The sequence below is a fragment of the Ruditapes philippinarum genome, unplaced genomic scaffold (assembly GCF_026571515.1).
Source record: "Ruditapes philippinarum isolate M1 unplaced genomic scaffold, ASM2657151v2 ctg589_1_1_1_1, whole genome shotgun sequence".
NCBI lineage: Eukaryota > Metazoa > Mollusca > Bivalvia > Venerida > Veneridae > Ruditapes > Ruditapes philippinarum.
Genome location: NW_026866516.1, coordinates 12,678 through 40,395, shown reverse-complemented (window position 1 = coordinate 40,395; position 27,718 = coordinate 12,678). Strand labels below are relative to the sequence as shown.

Here is a 27,718-nt window from a genome sequence, read left to right as displayed (position 1 = left end):
CGCTCAATGTTTATCAGTTTTATCATAATTTCTAATTCCCTTATCCTGTCATCTGTTGCATCTGGCATTGTTTTATATAACCAATATTCACATATTTAGGTGTTTTTCGTTGAAAGTTTGAAAATTTATGAAGCCAAGCCATCAGAATGGGTCAATTTATATAAAAACATACACAAATGTGTAATAATGCGAGCATAACTCGAACAAAAGTCGGCGGGACCCTATTTTAACCCTGTGAAAGTCGAGTAAATCGAGTAAAAGTCGTGTTTTATCGTACCAGACTAGACCGTACTTGGAACCGTGCAACAATCGTATTTATTCGTATGCAAATCGTGTTCAAACCTTGCTTGACCGAGTAAGTCCGTCCTTTATTCGTACATGCTCGTGCTACATTCGAGTCTAACTCGTGCCAACTAATCTCCAGGCACGGTTGGAGCTAAATACTCATACCAGTCAATCCGTGTATAACGGAGTATACCGTATGGGAACCATATGCCCAACCGTGTTTTGTGTGAGACTGTGAGACGGGCTTTAGCAATGGAGATCTAGACTTTTACACACAAAAACGCACTTGGAAACACTATTGCACCATATACTAGTGTATGTAACGGCATGTCGCGACGGTCGGTTGATAATAAAAATACGCCATACGCAAGACGATTTTTGTAAGTGTGGGTTCACCGATTCCATATCAGCTCATAAATCGCAACATATGCAAATTGTAAAGGGCAGTGTGTTACCAATGTAAGGATAATGCCTTTCAAACATAACATTAAACAAATAAAGTTATAATTAGATTGTGACGATAAGGTGAATTCCATATGCAAAAAAGTGATTTCTGGCCGCATGAAATGTCAGGTCGGTCAAGGCTCTTGAGTGATGCATTACAAAGACAATATGACAAAGAGAGTAGTAGCAAACGTTCTACATGGTCACGTGACATACACCCGCGCATGTTTGGTAACAGACAACTCAGATTCAAAATTTGAACAATTACAATTGAATGTTTATGATTGTTCGAATTCCGTTCAGTGTCTTAACATTTTGTGCATACTTGGAACGCCACTTGGTTAATGTCCAGTTTGTTTTATTGACTTAACTGCTTAAGAAATTCGATATAGGGTTTTCCGATATTTCCAAGCATTACTTATGTCCTCAACTTGCCAATTTTATAGATACTTTGACATCAGATTATTTTACTCACGTAGTGTGCGAAAGATGCCATGCTGGATATGTAGTGTTTTTATCAAAATAATTCGTCGATTACAGAATTATCCATGTGCATTTTAAAACTGCGCTAAATCAGTATTTCAACATATGTCAGGTATATTAACATTCAGACAATCAATCTGAACAAGAAAAATGTAGGTAATTATATGACCTTGGAGTACTTACTTTAATAGTAGAACTGATTTCGTTTTAATAATTTCAATGAAAAATATGACAATTTTAGTAAACGAACAGGAGATATTTTAATTACATTATTTCCTTGTTAATACAAGTATCAGTCCATAAAACACAACAGAAGTTTGCCAGGGTAAATACACGTATAACACATATAGCTCATATGATGGTAAATGTCAACCATTGAAAGGTTTTATATGTATAGCTGCACAACTAACTAATAGACTTTGTACAACACTGTGAAGTTTCTGATGACAACTGTTTAAATATATTGCCATAGACCTATTTTATGTGTTTTCAAATTTCCTATTCTTAGAGTAAACAGTTTTAATAATAATATTATTATCATTAAGTGGAGTAAATATAATCCTAGCATATAATGAATTGTTGATGGCTGAAGGTTACTTCTGGCCTGAGTTAAACTAACGGAAACTACAGTCTGATATGCAAGAATATTATATCAGATAATTTGAATGACGCATTACATACACACCAGCCACGGTTTTACCGGAAGAATTGAACAATGTTATAGTCTAGTGGATGGGACCAGATTTGATATGAATATTTATTTATGCATGGTATTTTAGTTCCTGGGTTAGCATATATGTTAACATGAATGTTGAGAACTACTTTGTGCCCGAATCTCTAAAAGGGGGAATAGTTTTAATTAAACATAAAAATGGGACCAAAAGAAAAGATAACCCTGATAAGTATCGTGCCATTACACATTCAACAATAGTCCTTAAACTTTATAGAATCTGTCAAGAGACTGTCAAGATCAAAGTGTGATATAAGTGAAACATTAAATAAGCAAGAAGGAGGTTTCACTGTCTGCACTTGAGCAATCTTCCTCGTTTTTGTGTCCTTACCAACTGTAATGACAACAAATTTTGCATTGTGTGCATCAGATAAGATATCCCTAGAGTCGATCATCAAGCTGAAGCCCCTAGGTAAGCACTGTAGACGACCTCAATATTTCGTGGCTAAGCAGATAATCAATAATAAACTATTTCACTAATTAAGGTTTGAAATCAAACACAAGGGTTTATTCTGACATAAATTGTATTCTTCAAAAATATGGTTTGAGCAAAATTATGAATTTAGATTTTACAGACGGTAGTTTTCCATCAAAATCGTCATGGAAACGAATATTGCTTGACTCTGTAATCGAAATAAATAACGAACAAAACTAAGTTAGAGTATTACCAATGGGAGATAATCATTTCACGTTGCGGATTATGTCTAGGAATAACCATCGATTACTCTCCCTTTGCATCAACATAAACATGCACTGAAAAGGCTCTGAAAATATGTCTTGAAATGTTATTTTTATTATTGTTTATAAGAAGTCTCTGTGTACGTTTGTAACATCAATATGGTACTGCCCTAAGAATCTAAACATCCGTGAGAAAGTATCTGTCTGTTTGGCTGTCTGTCTCAAATTAAGTGATTAATTAGTTTTAAATTAAGCGTACGTACGTATTGCGTTTCAATACTTGTCAATTGTTGCTGTAATTCTATATTCACCATTTTAATGAATTTGAGATATGAAATATAATAAGAGAACGTAAAGTTTTAATAGTTTACTAAAACTCATACAATTATTCATTATTTTACCCTTTTCATTTAAACCAAATAGATTTTTTTTAAAAAGAAACATACATTTTTAGGTTAGATAAATTTGTTTTGTTTGAATAGTGTACTTTAAGTCTTAACTTGCAAAAGTTTCAAGAAACTATGACCAATATTCGCAAATGTTAAAAATCTTGTTATTTCCCTGTTTACTGTAAACATTTTTTAAATGCGGAACAAGTACATTTTATCACTTAACATTTGTTCTTGAATTAGTTTGTGGATTTATATACTCTTGAAAAATCGCGAAGATTAAAATAATACATGCAATTAAATTTATTGAGTGTTTAAAATTATGCCTCTTCATTGCAGTATTAATTAAAGAGCTTATTTATTAATAGGTACAGAAACTGCTTGCGAATCTCAAATTTTCACGAAAAAGGAAGTAAAATAAATATATTTACAGATTGAATACAGTGAAATGACGCTTACATTTATGAATTTATACACAAAAAGTATCACACCGTACAATCAAATGGGCAGATATGATTATTAGTTATTTACGCTAAACAAATTAACGCACCGGAAAAGTAGCTCTTTTGCACTATCTCAATCGAGGTATTCAAAAGATTATCACTTTTTAAGTTGCTTTTATGCAAGATGTTTTAATTCCTTACATGCGATAAAATAATCTGAATATTTGAATCGCCAAATTCACGGAAAACACGTAGTAGATCGCATATTTTAAGAATACATTAAACCAGTTTGATTTCCCATTTGTAATAACTATAGTTTTGGTCATTGTTACCGTGAGTGAACTTTATAACTTAAGCTGTTCAAATAAAAACTTTTTTTTTTCAAAAGAAAAGGTGGAACTTGTTCTAGACTGGTTTGATTTTGGGAAAATGTTCATCCTAATGGCATTTTTAGTACAAGCAGGTAGTTGGGCTTATTTACCTATTTTGAGTACGCTGAATTCATTTTTTGCTCTACCACGGCTGTATTTTTAGTCCTTGACCTTTAAAAATCAATTTCAAAATGGCCGCCATTGAATTTTTTAATTTTACTTTAATTCTCCCATGGGCGAGATATATACACAATTTGTTGAATTTTAATTCAAGGCTTTGTTAATTTTAGTCTGCTGAAGTGTGGACGAGAAGAATAGAATGCAAAAACAATAAAATTTATTGCGGCAGCCATCTTGGATTTCAAATTTGCGGACAATTTCCTATGTTTTATACACTGTATTATAATTAAAGTAAACAAGCACAAGAAGGCATTTTACTAGGCATGTTTTCTTTTATAAGAAGTGCAGTTATACTAATTAAGACTTCCAAGCGAAGACTTTGAAAAACATCCATTAAAACTACAAACTTAATGGTGCAAAAAGGTCACAATTTATACCCTAATACAACGTAAATGAGAGTCATATTTGCGTTCACTTTTGTCATTTAGATAATTTATACTTCTAAGAATACAATGCATGTTCTTTAAATTATTGCGCGATGTTTTTTAAAACAATCGTCCTGAGGGGGACCTGCTCAAATATCTGTCCGTCTGTCTATCTATCCGAGCGTCCTCTTGTGTCAGTTAGGGGTATTTGCGATCACAATTTGGCTTTTAGATTAATTCCGTATACCCCCGACCTATAGGATGAATCATTGATTATGGGAGGCAAAAGGCTGCTTTTGGAGTAGGAAGCAAACATGAAGATAACATACACCTCCACAAATCTCGCATTAAGAGCTTGTCCCTGTCTGTCCGTTTTTAATCCCGTCCATATATCTGTCATTTTTGGATAGATTTTGAAATAAATTGCATTAATGTGTGGCACATTGATACAATGTCATAAGAAAGACCCAGGTGTGAAGCTCAACTCCTCAAGTAAGACTTGAAAGTGCTTGAATAAAGATGTGCATTTTAGTATTACATTGTATGTCATTTAGAGATGAATTTTGAAATAGTTAAGCACAAATATACGGACTATAACGGATTGGGAAATGAGATTCTTTATAAAATATATTATTACTTAATCTTCAAACAGGGATACCATGAAAATTGTTTGTTTATTGCTTATGTCAATGTCAATGGCGCAAGAACATGTACTGGGACGTGTAATGCTTGAAAGCCAATTCAACAGTCCAAAGACCAGGGTCATGTTTATCAAGAAAGGCAATTTTGTAAAAGTTCAGAAGTGGGGAACCCGGTCAACAATTTTTCATGCACGACCTGATATTTAAAAAAAATCTTAGTATTTCCAAAAGTAATATAGGAATCGCCATCCAGGCTAGCATTCGAAAATATTTTTTTCCATGAAATAGACTACTTACCTGGATAAAAAAGTTAAAGTTTCTTCTTGTAAGAGAAATATTCCATATGGTGTTTATCCCATAGAAGCCTCTACATACTAGTGCCGAGCTTCGTGCATGAGGATAGTTTTTCATTTGCTTATATGCACATGTCGGTTGAGGCCCCTGTGTTAGGACTTTTTTCGTGTATTTTGTTATCATGTGATATTAAATTATCTGTTTTGATTGGCCTAGAGCAGGCGGAGTTCGGGTAAAATTATTTGAATCTTGTTAATCTTCCAGATTATAAACATTTTGAGGAATTGTTACGTGCGCTTTGATGTTGTCAGAACTGATGAATTCAAGAAATATGTACTTCCCAAGTGATCTCGAATGCGTTTCATTCGACAATAATTCTGTACCTTCCTTGACGTGAATAAAAAAGGTCTCATTAACAATGCTGATATTCTCAGTCTTGGGTGATGTATAAATTTGACTATCGGAACATTCAATGCCTTCATAAGTCAACGAATTTAACAAATTCGATGCATTACAGAACGAAAGCAATAGTATGCTTGAAAGTAAAAGTAAACGTTTCATTTTGCAGGTTGTAAAATATATGAATGACACAGGTTGATTGTTATACAATTTATTTCATCAAAAAGTAACTTTAATATCCAAAAATCTTGTTAAAATGTTCTTTCAGAATGACAGTCAAGAAGCATTTGAACATTTGAATAACCCATTTATCTCAAGAAAACATTTGCACCGACCATCGCATAAGCAAACTTCGAGGCAAAATTTCTTACCCAAGACATGCTGAGTCAAGCCTTAAATGTCAATGAGAATGGAAAAACTTTCAAGTACTTAATTAGCATAACTCAAATATAGGAGGAATATCTCATATTGCATGCCATCACGTCTATAGTTTTATAGAACAAATCAAATTTGGATTCTTGTACATTATGCGATTAAGAGGACGTGTAAAGAAGATTACTCCTCCTTGAATTTATGTTGTTTATTTTTTCAAATGTTATGCCGGTTCATAGCAGTATTAGTGGTCACCATTGGCACATTTGCATTTTGGAAAATGATACATTGTGTGTATTGAAAAATTAAAGAAATAGTCGAACAGAGTAAATTCTACTCCTAGTCTTTTATCGTTTCTGTAAATACACCTACAATGTTATCAAAACCTAAACATCGGGACAAATTTGCATCTCGCTCGATTTGGCTTGATGAAAATCTTTTTCTTTTCTTTGCATCGGCATTACTGTATGTGAAAATGTTTCTTTTATTTTTTTGTTGGTATGACAGTGTTATCAAAAAGTAAACACCTGGAACAATTTGCTGGCTTGATGTTAACAAACAAATGTTCATATCAGAACTGTCTCTATGCATGACTTATACTTAATCACTGAAGTAAACATGTTGTGTTGTTGAATAATTGGCTTTGATATTCTCTAATGACCGACAAGCCCGAGACAGTTTATCTCTAAGCTCTTTCCCCGACCATTGCAGCGAGATATTTGATCTGTCCAACATAACTTCAACATCGACAAAGTAGTCGATTTCGCTATTTGTCACTTTCCAACTTTGCTCTTTCGCAATAAATCGCAGTCTAGCATCAGGATACAACTCGGTCATGTAAGCCCTGACTGCTTCATTCCATTTCTCCCTATCTTGATAACCAAGAATTCGGCGAAGTAAGGATAGATCATTCAGTTCAACAATACACATGTCTATTTGAAAAGTGAATTGATTCATGAAAAGCAACGTTAATACAAATATTTTCTCAAAATATTATTGCTTTACATATATAAAATATACTATTTTGCATCTCAGTGATCACAATGTCAATTGTTTTTCCAAAATACGTTGATGCTCTAAACCACACAGAGAAAAGAGAATATTCGGAATTTCAAATGACAAAGGTATTATCGACAGAAGACGATACAATCAAAATTCTCGAAGACAAGATATTTAGCGTGAAGCATGTAGGTTTACAAACGCGCTTCAAAATCACAACATTCCAAAGCTAATACAACTTACTTACAATCAACTCAATTTTATATATGTTTATCGACAATAAGAAAAACAATTTAGGAATATGAAAATATTGTATAAGATAAACATGACATCTGATATCTTCTCATTTTGTCTTTTGACTTCTCACGATCAACATGAACTCGGATGATATTGATGAAACATTTACCTCTGATAATGTGCCTGCGTTAGACCAAATAGAACAGTCAAGCAACAAAAAAGATGAAGAAACTAACAAAGAAATGCAACGTCGGTCGGAACCTAAGTATTTGAGAGGTCATTGGTTTTTCCGAGAGACCTATCTTGACACAACTTCTTTTTCATATATATTCATTTCAAGATGGAGGTGTTCACTCCACGATGGAAATGAGATATTATGCCTCTCGTCATTGAAAAATCACTACAAACAAAAGAAAATCACTGACTTTTTTAGTTTCATGTCTGGGAATAGTCTAGAACCAGAAGTGACCTCTGTGAAAAGTCTACAATCAGAAGTTACCTCTGGGAATAGTCAAGAACAAAAATTGAAGATAAAAGTGCCCTATAGACTTTTTTAATTTGACATATGGGAATGGTTCAGAACCAGAAGTCAAGATAAACGTATCTAAAAGATGATGTGACAAATGCATTTAGCACTATCGTGATGAACACCAATGCTTAACTTGTAATCATGAGTGGATTCAGTGTTACTGGTGTATGATTTAACTAAAACATCCTATCAAAAGGAAAGAAAAAAAAAACAGAAGTCATGAAGAAATGCAAGAGAACATAAATTTAGAAAAAGAGGAAGAATCAAGAAGAAAAGAATAGGGTAGCATATATCTGGACAATAAAAGTGAATTCAGGTGGAAATGAAATATTGCTTTGTTCAAGATGTAACAATTGCCAGAGAATTGACAATTATCATGAAAAAATGCATTCAATCAACGCCTTAATTTGTGTATAAAAAGCGCAATGTCTCTACAATATCCTCATTTGTACTCAACTGTTCTTACAGTCAACATGAACTCAGACGATTTTGATGATACATTTACATCTGAAGATTTGCATACATTAGACCAAATAGAACAAACAATCAACACTAAAAGTGAAGGAATAACTTCCAATCCTGACAAAGAAAAACAAGATTACTTAGACTTGATTTTTGAAGATTTGCATACATTAGACCAAATAGAACAAACAATCAACACTAAAAGTGAAGGAATAACTTCCAATCCTGACAAAGAAAAACAAGATTACTTAGACTTGAAAACGTACTTTTTGGACAATGCGATTCCTAGTAACTTATCATTTTTAGCAACATGGATGGGATTCCCACGTCAAGTGTATAAGTGTATAGAAGCAGATCATCCGAGAAGGTGTCTGGACAGAATGCATGCTCTGTTTGATTTGTGGTATCCGATTGCGAAAGAAATAGGACACAAAAATGGCTTGTTACCAGTGCATATCCTATCATACGTAAAATATTCATATTCAAGCGCTCTGCAACGTGCACCAAAACTACTGGGTACGGATCTCAGAGCATTCGTTCACGAAAACGAAAAATTGATCAATAAAGTTATCGACCAGATTTCCAAAGAGTTGAAAAACAGCAACTTTTCTTGTACAAAGGTCTTTTTCTGTCAGAAATGTGGAGCGAATATTTCCTAAACATCAAGAAAGCTTCAACATTTTTTTGTCATTTCAAACACTCTCAATTGTTGTTCAGTTGTCAATTTTAACTAAATGTCTCTTAATAAAGTGTTTACTCATTTCTCTTATATTTTGTTGTTTGACATGAAGCGTGGTCTTCTACGACCCGAATACCAGGGACTAACTTGACATCGGCTCGATTTGGCTTGATGTATATGCCGCCGTCCTGTAACGACATTTAACTTTGCGCAAATGTGTAATCTGAAAAGGTCGTGTCATACACAAGCAGCAAGCAGGGTTATGTCTATAGTTAAACTTCTATATCATAAATCATGATATAAACGTAACAAGATGTTTGTTTCCGATCTATAACTTTCTCATTAATTGATGCCTTTTGAAATAATTCACAAATGATTAAAAATGCATAAATATATGGCAAATTGGGACAATGAGTTACATGTAAAACCCAGCTGATGATGTAAATCAAAGACCAAAATCATACTTTCCCTTCAAACAAAATATTCCCTTAAAGTCTCTAAAAAGTCTGGTTAACGATTTTGTCATTCATGGATGAATAAAAAATCATTTTGGGATAAATGTGGCGCCTCTTTATAAGACGACATGAAGCGGACAAAAGTTTCAAGATCACACTTGTATTTCAAAAGTCATGATATGAGAGTGCATTTGTGGCCATGTCCAGTCCATATATGTGTTATTCAGCGGGAGCTAAGAATAAATACGTGGTATTTTGAAACAATTTGTCTTGAGTGAGAAAAGAATTATCGCATAAAGTAGGATTTCAGACACTAAAGGTCATATTTCATTTCATATAAATATTTTGAAGGTCATGTCCGGTCATGAATTCTGTCATTCAATGGATGGATATTGGCGTAACTAGGCATAAGTTTGTGGCACATTAGGACTACTTGTAATGCTTAAACACTAGGTTGATAGCTAGATAGGTCAATATAGAACATTGATGGTTGTGTCTATACTTTTGTCATTTATTCATGGATGCTTTTAAAATAATAAGAAATACTGATGATATAAATAAATGCTTCTTAATGTTTCTAATGTTTGTAAAACTTGTAAGACTACAGTGACCATGCCTTCAATGTAAACAAGAGCTGTCACAGGAGACAGCCAAGCTCGACTAATAAAATTCTGGACGCAGTAAGGAGGACAAAACTATGAAAGAAAAATAAATTATGTATAATTATGTATTAAGTTATAGTAAAAAAATAACATTTGTTAACATAAATTCCAAGATCAAGGGGAATAATTCTAGAAATAGTCATGCTAGAGTTATGGACCTTGCCACACAACATTTGTGTAATGATAAGAAATATATAATTGAAGTTTGAAGTAGATACCTTAAAAAGTAAAGAAGTTATTATATTTCTTAAAGAAAATCCTAAGTTCAAAGAGAGATAAATCTGTAAATATTGCTTCAAGAGTTATGAACATTGTCACATAAAATGTAATTGATGATAAGGAATAAGTATTTGAAATTAGAGGTAGATACCTTTAAAAATAAAAAAGTTATAATAAAAAATAACATTTTTCTAGTAAAAAAATCTAAGTTTATGGGGAGATAATTCTTGCAATATTGGTGCTAGAGTTATGAACCTTGTCGAATAAGATGTGGATGATGATAACGTAAATATATTTGAAGTATGAAGTTGATCCCTTTAGAAATAAATAAGTAACAGTAAAAAATAATATTTTTTATGGAAAATTCTAAGTTAAAAGGGAGATAAATCTGAAAATATTGGTGCTAGAGTTATGAACCTTGTCACATAAGATGGGGATGATGATAACGTAAATATATTTGAAGTATGAGGTTGATCCCTTAAGAAATAAAGAAGAAACAGTAAGAAATAGTATTTTTTGAGGAAAATTCTAAGTTCAAGGGGAGATAAATCTGAAAATATTGGTGCTAGAGTTATGAACCTTGTCACATAAGATGGGGATGATGATAAGGTATATATATTTGAAGTATGAGGTTGATCCCTTAAGAAATAAAGAAGTAACAGTAAAAAATAGTATTTTTTAAGGAAAATTCTAAGTTCAAGGGGAGATAAATCTGAAAATATTGGTGCTAGAGTTATGAACCTTGTCACATAAGATGGGGATGATGATAAGGTACATATATTTGAAGTATGAGGTTGATCCCTTTAGAAATAAAGAAGTAACAGTAAAAAATGTATTTTTTAAGGAAAATTCTAAGTTCAAGGGGAGATAAATCTGAAAATATTGGTGCTAGAGTTATGAACCTTGTCACATAAGATGTGGTTGATGATAAGGAACATATATTTGAAGTTTTAAGTTGATACCTTAAGAAATGACAAAGTTATAGTGAAAAATATTTTACTGCACAAAAACTTTAATCTAAAATCTGGACGCGGACGCGGACGCCGACGCCGGGCGAGTAGGACAGCTCTCCATATACTTCGTATAGTCGAGCTAAAAATGGAAATTTTTAAAGAAGATTAACAAAGAAAGGTGGCATTCAATAAACGCAGCCCCAACACGACCCAGCAACAAAGGTAATGGATCCTTAACTGAGCCGAGTTTCGGAGACATTTCAAGTGGCACGCCCTTGTTTATCTTTGTTTTACATAATTGTCAGGGTGGTCCAAAATAGTTGGTACAAATTTAAGTGACTAAAATTACACTAAGAAATACCAAAGTAATTTTATGGGGTGAAAGTTGAAAAAATATGCGATAAAATGATATCAAAAATATGTTATATCATAATGGAATAAGATACTCTTCAATTTCTTAAAAGATAGCCAAGAACAAAATAAGTATGAAGATTTGAATATATCTTAGTCACTTGAATGATTTTAAAACATGAGATTGAATAAGGTGCAGCGTCCTTGGCAAAGTGACATAATTATAATGTAGACGTTGATATTAACTAAGACAATGAATAAATACCAATGAATTAAGACAAAACGCAAAAAAAAACTCGTATTTTCAGTTAAGTAAATAAAATTTAAAGACATAGGCTTCGACGGCATATATTTTACATAATTTAGTAGCAAAAAACCAAAATGCTCTATCAAGTCATTCTGTGTTAATAAAAAAGTGTAAACAGCAGTGAATCGTCAATATATTAATTGCAGAATTGGTATCAATTAACTGTCTAATCTTCTATGCATGTACTATCATCAAATACCCGCGGTAGACCTATAATGTTTTACTCTATATTATTCATTAACCGTAAGACAGTGCAAGCTCGTAGACTGTTTATGGTTCATGTTTGCGAGACTTTTTTTCAAGGTGAAAGATAATAAAGATTAAAATGACTTTACCATTTATTTGAGTTTATTTCAATTAATAAATAGATGATCTGTTTTTAACCATGTCTAGGCATGTTTAAAGTTTGATTGATAAATACGACCCTTTATAAAGTAGCTATATCAATACAACAATAAAAAGTATCGTATAAACACATCTGCGGATGTTTCTAAATTCCAAATCTCACAATTTCCCCCTTTGATATATGAATTTTGCGTAGGCCGGTGCTAGGGTGCTTGGACGGTACTTTGCAATTTCCAGTAACGTCCATGTACAGGCTCAATCAAATCGAGCCTAAAACGTTTTCAATTTTGCCGTTTTGATCGCTGTTTTGGGATTCTGTTGTTGTTGTTTTTTTTCTATTTGAAATCGGGTCGTACAAAAGATATTGTTGCAAAGACATGCGGGCTCAAAGACATAGTCGCTGACCTGTGAAGATGACAGGCAATTTTTAAAATATTTACATACTGACCTTGACTCTTGGCATTCAAATTATAAAATGATCTAGTGTCCATAAAGGTTTACACAAATGCTATTCTATCAAAATAAAGATTACTTAAACATCTAATGGTAAATTAAAATGTGCAGGTTTTATGTAAGACATTTTGGATCTCAGATACCTGATATAGATTAATTGTCCAAAAAGAATGACCTGTGATAGTTTGAAGTAATGATGTAAATTAAAGTGTGCAGTATACCTACACAGTGTGTACAATTCGACATGACATGTTGCTCATATCATTATTCAATTATTGATACTCATTCGTACAGAAGGATCCATTTGTTTAAAAGCACTTTACTTATATTTATTAAAAAGGTGTCCATTTTGAAATCAAAGATGGCCGGCATAGTAGTCAATGTGTAAAGCATGTACAATTATCAGTCAATTATTCTTTAAAGTAATTGAAAGTTTATTCCATGTAGATTAAGGGAAATACGATACGATATGTACCAGAAAAAATAATTTTTTAAGTAGATGGTAAAGGACAATGGCGGCCATTTTGATTTGACCTTTTGAAGGTCAAGGACTTCAAGAACAGCCGTGGTAGAGCAATAAATGGATTATGAATTATGTAAAAACGATTGACTACCTGCTTGTACTAAAAATGCCGTTAGACTTTTAACGGAGGGTCTTTTCTGAAAATCAAACCCGTCTATTCTAAGTAACTGTCGTCACCTTGACTCGAAAGTACTGTAACTTACATTTAAACAAGAGCCGGTCGAACTGGATGGTGCTCCACGAATAGGTTTTGGGCACATATAAGTAGTTAATTGTTGATATCTCTTGTAGTTTCACAATTATGTCCCGGACAAAGTTCACAGTGTACAAATATAGGACAATAACTCCAAGGGGGAAATCACGCCGTTCGTTATTGAAGTATGGGACAAAACATAATGAAATAAAGTCCTGTGTGCCCAGAAAATTGTGGAGAAGGATGTTATATGTACCCTTACACTAGAACATTACTCATTTAAAAAAAGGAAAATACTTACTTTTCGGCTGCAAATGCCATCTTGTTTGTTTTGGTAACGAAAGGCGTGATTCTCCCCGGTGAACTCAAACATAAGCAAAGCAGAATTACGAGTCTTATGCACTGTACCTTTACTTATTGAGATCTACCTACAAAGTTTCCTGTTGATTTCTCTTGTAGATTTAGAGTTGTGTTCCGGACAATGTTCGCAGTGTTAAAGTAAAAAGGTCATTATTCCAAAATAAGGCAAGGCAGGTTTACGGTTCTAATGCATGGCATTTCTACTCAATGAGATGTATCTATCTACAGCGTTTCTTGCTGATACCTCTTGAGATAGCAGAGTTAAGTCCCAGACAAAGTTCAAATAGTTTAATCAAACAAAGGCCATTAACTCCAAAAGTAGGCAGGGCAAAAATACGGTTCTTTTGCAACCAAATCTAACCAATGACATCTGTCTACATACAAAATTTCTTGCGGATATCTCTTACGTCCCGGACAAAGTTCAAAAGTGTAAAAATTAACAAAAGGCAATAACCCAAGAATTTGACAAGGCAGAGTTCTTTTGCGCTGCGCATTCACGCTACTCAATGAGATATATCTACCTATAATATTTCTCATTGATATTTAGTTTCAGAAGTATGACAGGACGAAAAATTTCACAGAAGGCAAGAACAAAAAAAAGCAGGACATATTTACTTTTTTCTTGCACTTCACTTCTACCTAATGAGATCTATCGAACTACAAAATTTTTGTTAATACCTTTTTGTAGCTTCAGATTAATGCAGACAGACGGAAGGACGGACAAACAAAGCGGCGACTATATGCTCTCCCTTCGGGAAGCATAAAAATACATGAAACTATTAAAAACTGATTTGTTCATTTTCAGTAAAACTTTTAAATTCCAGACTATGATGTGTAGCCATTTTAGTATTTGATTGGTTTTAAAGATTATATTTATCCATGTATGTGTGGAAAATAATTAGTAAATAATTACAACAAGTATGAAAATAACAGTTACTTATGTGAAAGTTTAGAATTTCGAAAAAAAACTTGCTTTAATCACATGTTGAAATTGTAAAAAGGGAGATAATAATTTAGAAACATCGCTATCATTCAGTATATCTTATAAAGCTTATAAAATTAAATGAAATTTATCTATCTTTTATCTATTCAAGTTATAGCATTATGCTCAAAATTAATTTATGTTATATGAAAAAATCAAAATGTATATGAATACATTATGAATATGTAGTATATAATTGTAAAATCATGCGTGAATAAACGGAGGTAATAAAAGAATTATATCATTGACATAAATAATGTATTTGTATTGATTAAAATAAATTAATAAACATTTCTAGATACAGTAAATGACTACTAAAATAAAACAGTCTTTTATGTCGATACGTACTGAAAAAGATATTGATGAGTTTGTAAAAAGATGCAAGTAAATATACTTGAAAAAAGATTTTGATAATTTGTAAAGCACTTTTGCATTCAAACCCTTCGGACAAATACTTCTAACTTATGGATCCAATACGTCTCTTTCAAAAGTATACCCATATTATCATAAACTTTATCAATCGGCATGAAGATTGAGTCATAAAGTGAATGATCTACGGAATTGAAATGAATTGCAACATTAGAAGAACAAGCAAGTATCATAGTATTGCAAGCAATCCATAAGTCCCCTTCCGGTTAGAACCCCAGCAACATTCTGAAGGGCCATTGGTCATTCACTAATGTTTCAATTTTTCTCTATTTTAAGTAAATTTGTTGGAAAAGTTCTTTAAAAGTGATCACAGGAAAAAGTTTTTATGAACAGACAGGCAGACGGACTGAAGGGCACTCTAAAGTTAATTTTTGAAACATCCCTGTAACTAAAATATAACATTTTTAAAAGCAAAATTCTTAAAGAAGTGATGACTCTTGAAATAAAGATGCAAGACGTCATACATGATGTGAGAACAATAAGTAATGAAGCTGTTCATAATTAATGCTTATTTTGAATTTGAAGTAAAAGAAAATTAAAAGAATGAATAAGAAAAATTGAAAGTTTAAGGAGGAGATAATTCTGAAAATATGGATGCTAGATTAATTTATAAACCTTGTCGTATTATTATGATGTGGGAATTTGAAGTAAATCCTATAAGTAATGAAGAAGTTGGAGTAAAACATACCAATTCCTCGAAGAAAATCTAAGTTCAAGGGGGACATAATTCTGGAAATAGTCTTGCTCGAGTATTGAACCTTCTCACAAATGATTTGAGTGATAATATGAAACATATATATGAAGTTTAAAGAAGATGCATTAAGCAATAAAGAAGTTTAAAAAAAAAACACATTTTTTTCATGAAAATTCTAAGTTCAAGGGAGGTAATTCTTATAATTTTTGTGCTAGAGTTGTAAACCTTGTCACATATGATGTGGTTGATGACTAGAAAGTTTTTTTGAAGTTTGAAATAAATACCTTAAGAAATAAAGAACTTTTAGTGAAAAAGCCAAAAAACTAGAATCAGAAATCTTGACGAGGTTGCCGACGTTTGTTAAGTATGACAGCTCTCAATATACTCCCTATAGTCAAGACTAAAATGATGTGTTTAATTTCCATACTACCATATATCCATATTTTAAGTTTCATAAAAATGTTCAGCTCTTTTCGACTAATCACAAATATTGTTATATTTGCCATATTTTAAGCCTATTTGTTGCCATGGCAACCATTTTTTTTCAAAATAGGAAGAAAAAAAGACATGCATAATTCTCCAGACTGCCACCTAACCATATGTCAAGGTTCATAAAAATATTTCCTGTACTTTTGTGTAATCACTGGATCCAGTTTATGTGTAAAATTTGCCATATTTCAGTCTATTTGTTGCCACAGCAACCAGAATTTTCAACATAGGAAGAAAAGAAAAAGACGTGCATAATTTCCAGACTGCCATCTACCCATATGTCAAGTTTCATAGAAATATTTCCAGTCCGTTTTTGGTAATCACTGGATCCATTTTATGTGTAAAATTTGCCATATTTCCAGTCTATTTGTTGCCATAGCAACCATAATTTTTCATACTGCCATCTATTAATATATAAAGTTTCATAAAAATATTTCCAGTACGGTTTGTGTTATGACTGGATCTAGTTTTGTGGACGGACGGACTGACGGACTGACAGACGGACGGACAGACGGACGGATGGTAAGCCTAAAGTCCCCTCCGATAAACCGGTAGGGGACTACAAATTGGGATGACAAATACTTCTTATATCAAATTTATGGCTGTTAATTCTTTTGTTAGCTGTACGTTGATGGGTCTGGCCGACATATTGTATTTTACATTTTTTACAAGTAATTAAATAAATCACGTCACTAGAAGTATAATTTCCATCAAAATGCATTTCTAATGTTTCTCCGGTATTTGTACTTGTGAATTTACTATTTTCTTTAATATTTTTACAGTGAGTACATCTTCTCCTATTACACTTATTAGTTTTACCGTTCACATTCCGTTATTTAGAGTTGAATGGATGCGGGAATCTTAAAGATTTTTAAGACGTGTATGCTAAGATTGGTTTATGATTATGTAATTTGTTTTACACTGTCATTTTCTGACAACATTAAAAGATCCCAGTATATATTTATTATCAGACCGAGATTGGGAAGAGACGGATTATATGGGATAACAAAGGTATGATTTTTTGCTGCTCTGTGATGTTTTCGTTATTTTGCAGAGCTTCTTCTTGGGTTGAATTTTTTTACTTTTGTAAAAGCAAATTTTAGCTTGCTATCAGGGTAATTTCTGATCTTGAAAAAGGATTTTAAATTTATAAGAGATTCATGAAATTCATCATTGTCTGAAATGAAACGTCTGTAACGTTGAGCTTGGCTGTATGGTATACCCTCTTTACATTTATTATGGTGGCGTGATTTATACTCCTGATATTGATGGACATCTGTAGATTTTATATGAATTTCCGTTGATAATGTACAATTTTCATTTTTGATAATACTTAAGTATACTTAAGTATACTTATATCCCTTGCCACCTGTACAATTTCAATTGATTGTAACTTTAATTTTCCTACAATAACAATTTTATGCTTCAAAGGTAGATTATTCACTGAAAAAAGAGTAATACTCAATGAAAACCTCATGAAAAGAAATGGATTTTATAACTCAATCCAAATAAACTTTATAAATTAAAAGCTTCATTAGATGACTTAAAGAAGAAGACCCCCAAGAAATTCCAATAAAAAATAAAAATGTAATAGCAAATTCCCTATGAACCCAACTATTAAAGAAACAGCACAAAACACCGATACAACGGGTAATTTTACCATATCTTAACCTCTTAGGAAATGACACAGAGTTATTCATATAACATAAATCAATTATATTAATTAACAAACATATTTTATTGAATTAAATAAGGAAATCCCACCAAATTGCATTGCAAATTAAAAAAATGTTTTGCAAATTCCCTAATTTGCCTAATTATCAAAGAAAATACACTTCATCACTAAAAAATGGGGTATTTTTACCTAATTATAATCGCCTAGGAAATGAAACAAAGTTATAAGTGCAACATAAATGTATTATATTACTTAACAAGCATATCTAGTTGATTAAACTAAGAATATCCCAACAAATTTAATTGATAATTAAAAAAATTATGGCTAATTTCCTATCATGCCTAACTATCAGAGTTTACACACTAAATCATTTAAAATGTGGGTAATTTTACCTGATTATAGCCTCCTAGGAAATGAAACAAAGTTAGTAAAGCAAAATAATATTATAATATTAAGTAACAAATACATCTAATTGACTAAAATAAGAAAATCTAAACAAATTTCAATGAAAATTAAGAAACTTATGGCTATTTGCCTATGATGCCTATCTTTATGCAACAACTACAATAAATCTTCAGTGGTGGCTATTCACAGTCCAAGGGAGAGAACTTTTATTTAACATCCTGGTACCAATCTTGTATCATACTGTTCAGGACAGACCAAACATTATTTGGAATAGATTTTTAAAGGCTTTTTGGAATAAAACTGAAAATAATGATTTCCGTCATATGCAATGGCAGACTTGATAAGCGATATAAAAGATAATTATAAATTATATAATAAAACAGATATGTACTTTTTAGATGTTGAATATGGTGTGATATGTGCTGAAAAATTAATATTGACCTCTGCTGTTGTCTCGATCAAATTTTTTTTCAGTACATATCTCATCATATACAACAGCTAAAAAGTCCATATTTGTATAATATTTAATTATTGTCTATATATTTGACTACATTTTTGATAAAACATTGTAACAGTACACCTTTTTAATTTGACCTTTTTTGTATGAGAAGAGAAGCCCTTAATTAACTCCTCACCAGTGAGTTTTATTTTGCATGAAAATGTTTTAATTAAGATTATTAAAATGTCGCATGAACGATAAGACAGACATTTCCGAAATATTTATGGATTGTCAAAAAACTATATTGAGTCCTCCTCGTTGACATTAAACAATCCCAACTGGCCATACATATAGGAACTTGCAAACCATGAGATAGGGTGATCTGTACAAAGACAGAGGCAGACCGGAGGTCGAGACAGGATGAACCGGGAAGGCAGTGATGTAAAGATCCCCCACTCAGTAAGGAAGTGCACTCAAGGTCCTGGTCTTCAATTACCTCATTTGTTTATTTGGAGTAGAGGTGTCGGAAAGATTACTGGCATAGTGTATGGTATCACAAAAAGCACAGACTGTAATAAATGTCCGTGCAAAAAAAACTATAAACTGAATGAAAGAAATTTATTAATGTCTTTATAGTAAACATAAAAATGAAGAGATGTGGCATTTAATTTTGATATATAGCATATCATGTGTTTAATACTTTCTGATGGACTCTTTCGTAAAATCCACATGCTTTAAACGTGATTTAATAATCTTCGGATTCCAACACTCCTCCCCACCTAGCTCCAATGAGGTCCATGAGGTTGACCATACCATGTATCTTACCTCTTATTGTTTGATTACAGCTTGGAATGAAAAATAAAAGTTTATTTTAAATGTTAAAAAGCTTTATTTAATTTCATAAGGCTTGAGTGGACACATCAACAATGTCATTGTCATCTTATTGTTTTGAAAATGTGTTGGACTGCCGCCTGATGAATGTAGATGCTGCGGTGGCATATTGCGATTCAACTGTGTGTGTGTGTGTGTGTGCGTGTGTGTGCATGCGTGTGTGTGCGTGTGTGTGTGTGTGTGATTGTGTGTGTGCGTGCATGTTTGTGTGTGTTTTATAGATTATGTAGTAAACTTAAAACATCTTCTTGTAAAAAACATTTTGTCCAATTTCAACCAAACTTGGCAGGATTGTTCCATGGGTAAAGGGCTTGCAAAATTGTTCAAAGAATTCCATAAGGCCTAGAGCTTAGATATTTTGCATAAGGCATTATCTGGTAGACCTCCATCAAGAGTGTTCACATTTTACCACTGGGGTCAAAATTGGCTCCCCCCCCCCCTTGGGGGATCATAGGTTTTCCATATATGTATTTAGTATAAACTTGAAATTTTATACTATGAATTGTCAAAGGCTAGAGGTAAGATATTTGTCATGAAACGTTGTGTAGTGGAACTCTACCAAGATTGTTAAATTTATAGTCCTAGAGTCGAAATTTGCCTCGCCCATGGGGTCATATATAAAGGTTTGTGTTATACATTTGTTTGTGTGTATAAAGTATTTGTTTTTTAAATCTTCTTGTCTGAAGGTTTAGGCTTAGAGATTAGATACATGGTATGTAATATTATCAGTAGGTCCTCTACCAAAATTATTCAAACTAGAATGAATTGCTCCCAGGGTGTCATATGTTTTCCTTATATGTATATATAGTAAATCTTAAAAAAAGCTTCTCTTCTCAATATACAAAGGCTAGCCGTTAGATAGTTGGCATGAAACCTTCACATGTGTAGTAGACCTCGACCAAGATTGTTCAAATTATATAGCCCTGGGGTCAAAATTGGCTCCGCCAGGGGGTCATATGTTTTCCTTATATGTATACATGGTATATACTTAAAACTATGGCGTGCATTTTTTCCAGTGTGTGTGTTTGGCATGTAACTTTTAATCTTGCTGGATGATTCAATTCCACATTTTTATAGACTTAAGAATCCATTTTACTATTTCAATATTGTATACTGTAGATAATAAACAGGTTTTTCGCAAACTGATTTCTTTATTGCTCTTTAGTTTTGCAAACCATATAGTCTAGCATCTTAATTGCCTGGCAAAATACAGCCCTAGTCTGTAGGAACGAAACCTCTTCCTTGTCCCATTAGTAACCTCAGTGCTTGCAGTGCTTTGATTTAGAATATAATCTTGAGCATTTATCAAATTGCACTAAATCAAATATATGTTAACGTCTGGTGGGTTTTGTATTAATAAAATATCTATCAGATAAATAACAACACAATTATTTGTATTCATATGAAAATGACGACTGTATAAAAATTCCAGTAAAATGTGACTTTTAATACATATCCGCGTTTTGGGAAATCATAGCATTCGCACAATAGTTATACCACTAAATGTTGAATTCATTTTGGTATAAATTGGTATATAATTCGTGTTATTTGGAGTGTGTATAAGACCGTACGTGTGATTATCACGGCACTACTCCCAACCGTGTGATTATAACGCGGCGTGGTAATAAAGCAAATTATACAATTATACAAATAGTAGTGTACTAAAAAAGTTTACCAATAAACGCAGAACTATTTGTTTATTTCATTTATTTATTTAATTTTTTTTTGAAGAAAAAGATTTATCATTCGGATAAAACTGAAAAATAATATAAAGTCCTGAGTGCGATTATCACGGCATTATCCATAACCGCGCCGCATAATAATCACACGCGTGGTTTCGCGTAATTATCACACGGTCTTAACCAGAGCAGAACCACTTCATAAATTTTTAAAAATATTGAACACAGGTTAATTCAAATTGTCATATTTGTTTTCAGTTTCATTGTTAACGTTGCTTGAATAATCAGTAACCCCGTGACCCTTAATATATATCAATATCCTTCGGTATTTATCGGAAATGTTCAATTTATAAAAAAAAGAAAGAATGGGCAGTGTTTTAATTCTTAAGCATTTTTTATATTGGATGCTACATACTTATCAATAACTGTTAAATCACCATAATAACTGTCAATGTTTTGACAAAAAAGCTTGACATTGAATATGGTAAGCATGTCACTTTAACGGAACTCTGACTAGTTGAATGTTGTGCGATACTATTATCGTGATTGCCCATTATCCTTTTCGTATGTCTGTATCCGTATCATATGCATGTGCAAGTTGTAGTAACAGATTAGATAAATAATCTGTTCTATTCATATTAAATGGAGGGTTAAGTTCAACCACACCCACTTAAAGTGTGGTATTAGTAATAAGCAAAATAAATCGCTTAAAAGTAGTATGCGAAATGTATACGTTGGTTGTGTTGTTAAATTTGCATAGTAAATAAATGTACTATTCTTCTAAATTCAATTACTTCCCGTTAATCTTAGAATAATTTACATAAATCGGTCGTTCCATTACGATTTAATGGGTTGTGGAAGTTCTCAAATTATCACATTTTTATTACAATACATGTATAGAAAAAAAAAAAAAGTGGATATAGATTAGTAAATCCAAGTAGCGTACTGGTTAGAGAGCTCAGATTATGAAGATCTCAGGCTATGAATTCAAATCGGCAATTGTGCACATTTTTTTATTATGTTTTTTACTTTCAGAATATATATTTTTATAGCGTGTCACGTAACTTTTCATGTTCTCTTTTATAATGTTTTGCACACTTTATGATTAAACTTATGACAGTGAAGCAAAATTGAATGCTTTTGATATTGAACTGTCATTGAACAGTTTGAATAGTATTATCAATTTGTTCAGTTTGATTATCTGAATTCTATTCGCCACATATTTAACACTTTTGGCTCATTTGTACATATATTTTTCCGTTGCCCGTTTATCACACTAATCACAACTGTGTTGTTTTATACTTAAGCTGTTGCATGCGAATTTGTCCATAAAATTTTCTCAAATAGCATTTTGTAAATGGAATTCACAACAACAACAAGTACAAAAGAAATGTAAAAAAATCAATTTTTTTTCAAGATGCTTCTGTGTTGTATATCAAAAGTGTATGTAAAAAGAAAGACAATTATTTGACACAATTCATTTTGGAAAACAATAATATTGCATGTGTGGTGAAATATAAAACCATGCGTGCAATTATCACGGCTTTACTGTCGCAGGCGGTTTATACATTTTTCCGAGATCTTGTATAACATCAAAACATTTTAAAAGTTTGCTAAACTTTCAGCTGAAGACATATGTAGACACAAAATTGATTTCAGAGAAAATAGTATTATACTTTACAAAATTCAAATATGTAATATATGATAAAATTTAATTTCGTACGCATGACCGTTGTTACTTCAGGGCGATATAATCAAACACGTGCACTATTATAATTTCTTATACAAATTATACATTTCGGAAATATACGTAGGTATATCTGATTGCACTTTTATTGATAACCATTATTCTATTATTTAATGTTATAACTTACCTTCAAACGATTCGACTTGTTAAGATAATGTTATTATAATTAAGGAAAAATGACACATCAATGATTGTCTATTTACATCCCTTACAAAACATAACAAACACGCATAGCTTTTATCAATATTTAAAATCACAACTGTCTTGAACACAAAGTGAAAAGTAGGACAAAAACTTTTAAAAACTAATTTATCAGAACATAATTATAATTTTTAATAACGAATGTTAAAACCTCCCGTGTGTTAGAAAATTAATGAATTCCCATAAAAGTTATACCATTAGATGCGGAATTCGTTTTGCAATAACATGGTATATAATTTAACTATTTTGGAGTATTTAATACCGTATGATTCTAACGGCACTACCCCAACCGTGTGATTATTACGCCGCCGCGTAATAATCACGCGCGTGGTAATATTACCACGCGTGTGATAATTACGCGACACCGGATCTAAGCATGAAATGAAAGCACCAAACAGTACCGAAAATCATTTAGTTCCTACACATAAAAAGACGTACCTTATTTTGTTTTATGAAATTATGATATTTTATCTTTTAAACGTTGTCAAAATAGCAGAAAACAAGATTTTTGTTCAAGACATATGACCAGGTTGTAATAACTCGCAAAATTATTTGCGACTTACGATATGTATATATTTACCCATGGTGTATACATGTTAGGATCAAGGGGAGCCACACGCCTAACTTCAATTGCCTTTGTTATTTTTTGCAACAAAGAAGGTTTTTCGGTATTGAAATCCTTACGGAATTAAATGTGTTAATCAAGAAGTAAATTACTGTTGTAGTGCTATTATTTCAATGTCATATGTAGTTGTTCTATTACGCATGATAATTGACCTTGACACATATGTCACAATTAATCGAATTTTGATAAATTGTTTACTTAAATTTACCAATCAGCAATTTGAAGTTTTTGTATTACTGTTTTTGTATCAGAATGGTAATTTTGTTTTGTTAAAGTGACATTTGAACAAAGATTATGTATAAATTTCGTATGCATTTGTATAACTGAGTATTTAAATGACACTCAGCAGTATGGACTAAAGTAAAGATTTACTTATCAAAAGCTTCCGATATATTAAGTTAATAACCAACATGTTATTCAATATTAATTCACTTGAAGGAATATCCCCTTCAGTAGCTTTCAAACTTTTTGTACTACTTGCGTGTGTCCCGAATTGGTCCATGCCTTGTAGTTTATTCTTGTTCCCTCCTCTGATTTTCTTTACGGTTAATTTGTTAATGATTTTTCGTTTGTCGAAGCATGTAAACAGTATGGGAATTGATCGTATTAGCTTCGTAGAACCGTTTTAAGTAATGTAACTTGTTTATACTTTAACAACTTCATCTGATAACAGCATTTTTAAAAAATCATTAAACGCACGTTTAATTTTAATCCTTTTGTTTTTATTTCTTTATTCTTTAAACCTCGTGTTTATTAAAGCTATATTGTGTGTTTTTGTCTTTTTGTTGTATACGGTTAAATATAAGTAATATCTAATAATTGTTGACAGGCATAACTATATGCGAACTGTATAGTCTGATACGGTACAAACTTCAGTTTTTTCCTTGTATTTTCTTAATAACGTTCATGTTTAGTAAATATTAAGTAAATTATCTGCTGATGCTAAATTTACAAATATTTAAAGGATTGTGCTTAAAAATATTATGTTTTGTTCTTCTTAATTCAGTATCCCTGTCAACTGATATCACGGTAACACCAAAAGTATTAGATGATGTAGAGGAAAGAAGCGTTTCCTTCAAATGTGTTCACAATGGAACAGGGTTAAGAATGGCATGGCAACGGAAAGATGGGAGTAATATTTGCCTATTTGCAACACATGATTGTAGGGCTCACATTACAACACACGACAGAACCATGTGCACTTGTGAAAAAGATTCTAAATACAATACAACCGTTTCTTTACAAATATTTAATATCTCAAGTGCTGATCACAATACTACCTGGCTTTGCACAGTTACTGATATGTCAGAAATCGTCAGTAAAAGAGCTTCTTTATTAGTCAAAGGTATGTATAAAAATAAAATATATTATTCTCTCAAAATGTAAATAGACTTTATTGGTCTTTTCTTAACGAAAATGCAATGTAGCATGCTAAATTACATGACATAAACACAATTTTAACTGGAAATGTTGTTTATATTTTTATTTAGTTTTTGAAATGGCTCGTAAAACATATAAGTCACTATTCAGTTTACAAATAAAAGTATATTGCATTCAACGTCCCATTTCAAACTCCAACTATTTATGTCGAATGTGGTAAAACTAAAATTAAATTGCTTTATAACAAAAATAAATATAAATGCATTCATAAGTAAAAAATAAACTGATCATCACTGATATCAGTGTTTTATAAAGAAAAACAACACTTATCTCATACTTTATAACTGATACTAACGAAGCTTTGATTCATCTGGCATTGGCCAAATGGCTATCTGCGATGTTTATAATTTACACTTAAATCGATAATAAAAAGATAGATCTGTTATGATGTTTATACAAATAAAAATATCATGAAATAAATTCATCAAATGGTTAATCTAAAATGCAAAGAACATACATACTTATCAAGACTTGATATATCGAAATATCTCGATATACTTTCAAATTTCTATATTAAGAGTCAGTGACAAAAAGATAATGATGTCTCATTTGAATTAAGTTCCAGTTAAAGCATTGTCTATCAAGCCAAATGAGAAGTCCATACAGATTTCTGAAAATAAAACTACAACGTTTACTTGCAACACTTCCTACAGTCGGCCGATTCCTGAGATTCAATGGCTTGTAAAGAATCACAGTCATTTGCAATTAACTGGAGAGCAAACAAATGGAACAAACCCTAAGGGTTTGACTTCATCGGAGAGTACACTTATTTTCAAACCTAGCAGAACATACAACGGATGGAAACTTTATTGTTTTGTCAACAAGTCGGAAGTTCAAAAAGAAAGCATGTCATCAAGTTTGATAACACTGAATGTAACATGTAAGTCCAAAAGGCATAATCAAACCGAGCACGCAACATTTGCAATTTTCCGTTTTGTGTGTTCTTTAAGGCTTTTATATTTGTTACTTTACCGCCATAGCAATGTTCTTTCACAATAGCTCTAAGTTCATTTTCGAATTTTGAATTCAATGTTTGTTGTTTTATTTCCGGTTTTAATTTTTTTCTAAAGATATCATTTTAAAACACTTATTTATCGTTATCTAAAATTATTTTTTGTTTCAGATCCACCTGACTTAACGCTAATGATAAATGGGTCTCCTCCAAATGGAAATTATTATGTTATTAAACATAGCATAGGCACTTTAACTTGCAAAATCACCGGAGGAAATCCTAAGCCATCATTGTCATGGACTCGATGTTTTGATAATGACATTTATACTAGCTCTGGCAGCTCATCTACAACAGAAAGTGAGACAAATACGTTGACTTGGCAGGCAATGTCTGACACTGATAGATCATGCACTTGTCAGTCCATTCAAATAGAGAGAAATGACTCTGTGTCTATAAATATCAAAGTTTTATGTAAGTTTGAACTTAAAACTTGTTTCTCTCTCAGATTGATTAAAATATTCGGCAACTAGATTGAGATGATAGCTTCTTCGTTGGTATTCATTTACAAATTTACAATTTATATGCACATTGAATTAAGAGGCACATTAAGCAAAAAATTTGAAAAGTGTATTTGCCGGATATTTTTCAAATGTTAAGATATTCTTTTTAGCTTTATTTGCGTTAAAACATTAAATTATTTATCAACTAACTGATCATTTTTCTTTGTTTGAAGATCCTCCTTCCATACCAATACTCACGTTTGGTTCATTAAATGTGTCAGGAAACATATATATTATACAAAACGAACAACTGTTGTTGGATTGTAGTAGCAATAGTAAGCCCCCTCCAACTTATAAATGGGAAGCAAAACACATACAAGTGACTTTCAATAGAACATTGCAAATTCTGGAGACGGAAAAGATGCACAAAGGAAATTATACGTGTCTTGTTACTAATACAATGAACGCAACCGAGAGAATACAGAATGGTTCAAGTAGAAGCACTGTTGAAGTCCATGTTCTTTGTAAGTATTGAACTATTATTCTTCATCGACGACATTTACTTTTAACACTCTTAACACAAACTAAAAAGATTGACATGCATTTCCCTGCTTTAACCAGTATACTATAAATCTCTAAATGACCTATTTATTCTGTTCTATTTCAACAAAATTTATATGGAAACATTATATTGTTAAGCTGTCGTTGAATGTATGAGATCTTGATTTTTTAAGATAAAAGGAAATATTATATTTCTTTTTTCATTTCT

General features: G+C 32.0%; 1 protein-coding gene across 1 annotated transcript; it reads left to right on the top strand.

Moving 5' to 3' along the window:
* Window positions 1-8,264: 8,264 nt before the first annotated feature.
* On the top strand, window positions 8,265-27,473 carry LOC132732722 (hemicentin-1-like; the record flags this gene model as incomplete). Its single annotated transcript, XM_060719199.1, has 5 exons — window positions 8,265-8,817; window positions 25,064-25,189; window positions 26,057-26,377; window positions 26,621-26,920; window positions 27,183-27,473. Coding segments are annotated over exons 1-5 (1,591 nt in total), but the record flags the coding sequence as incomplete, so codon positions are not given.
* Between the last annotated feature and the right edge of the window lie 245 nt (window positions 27,474-27,718).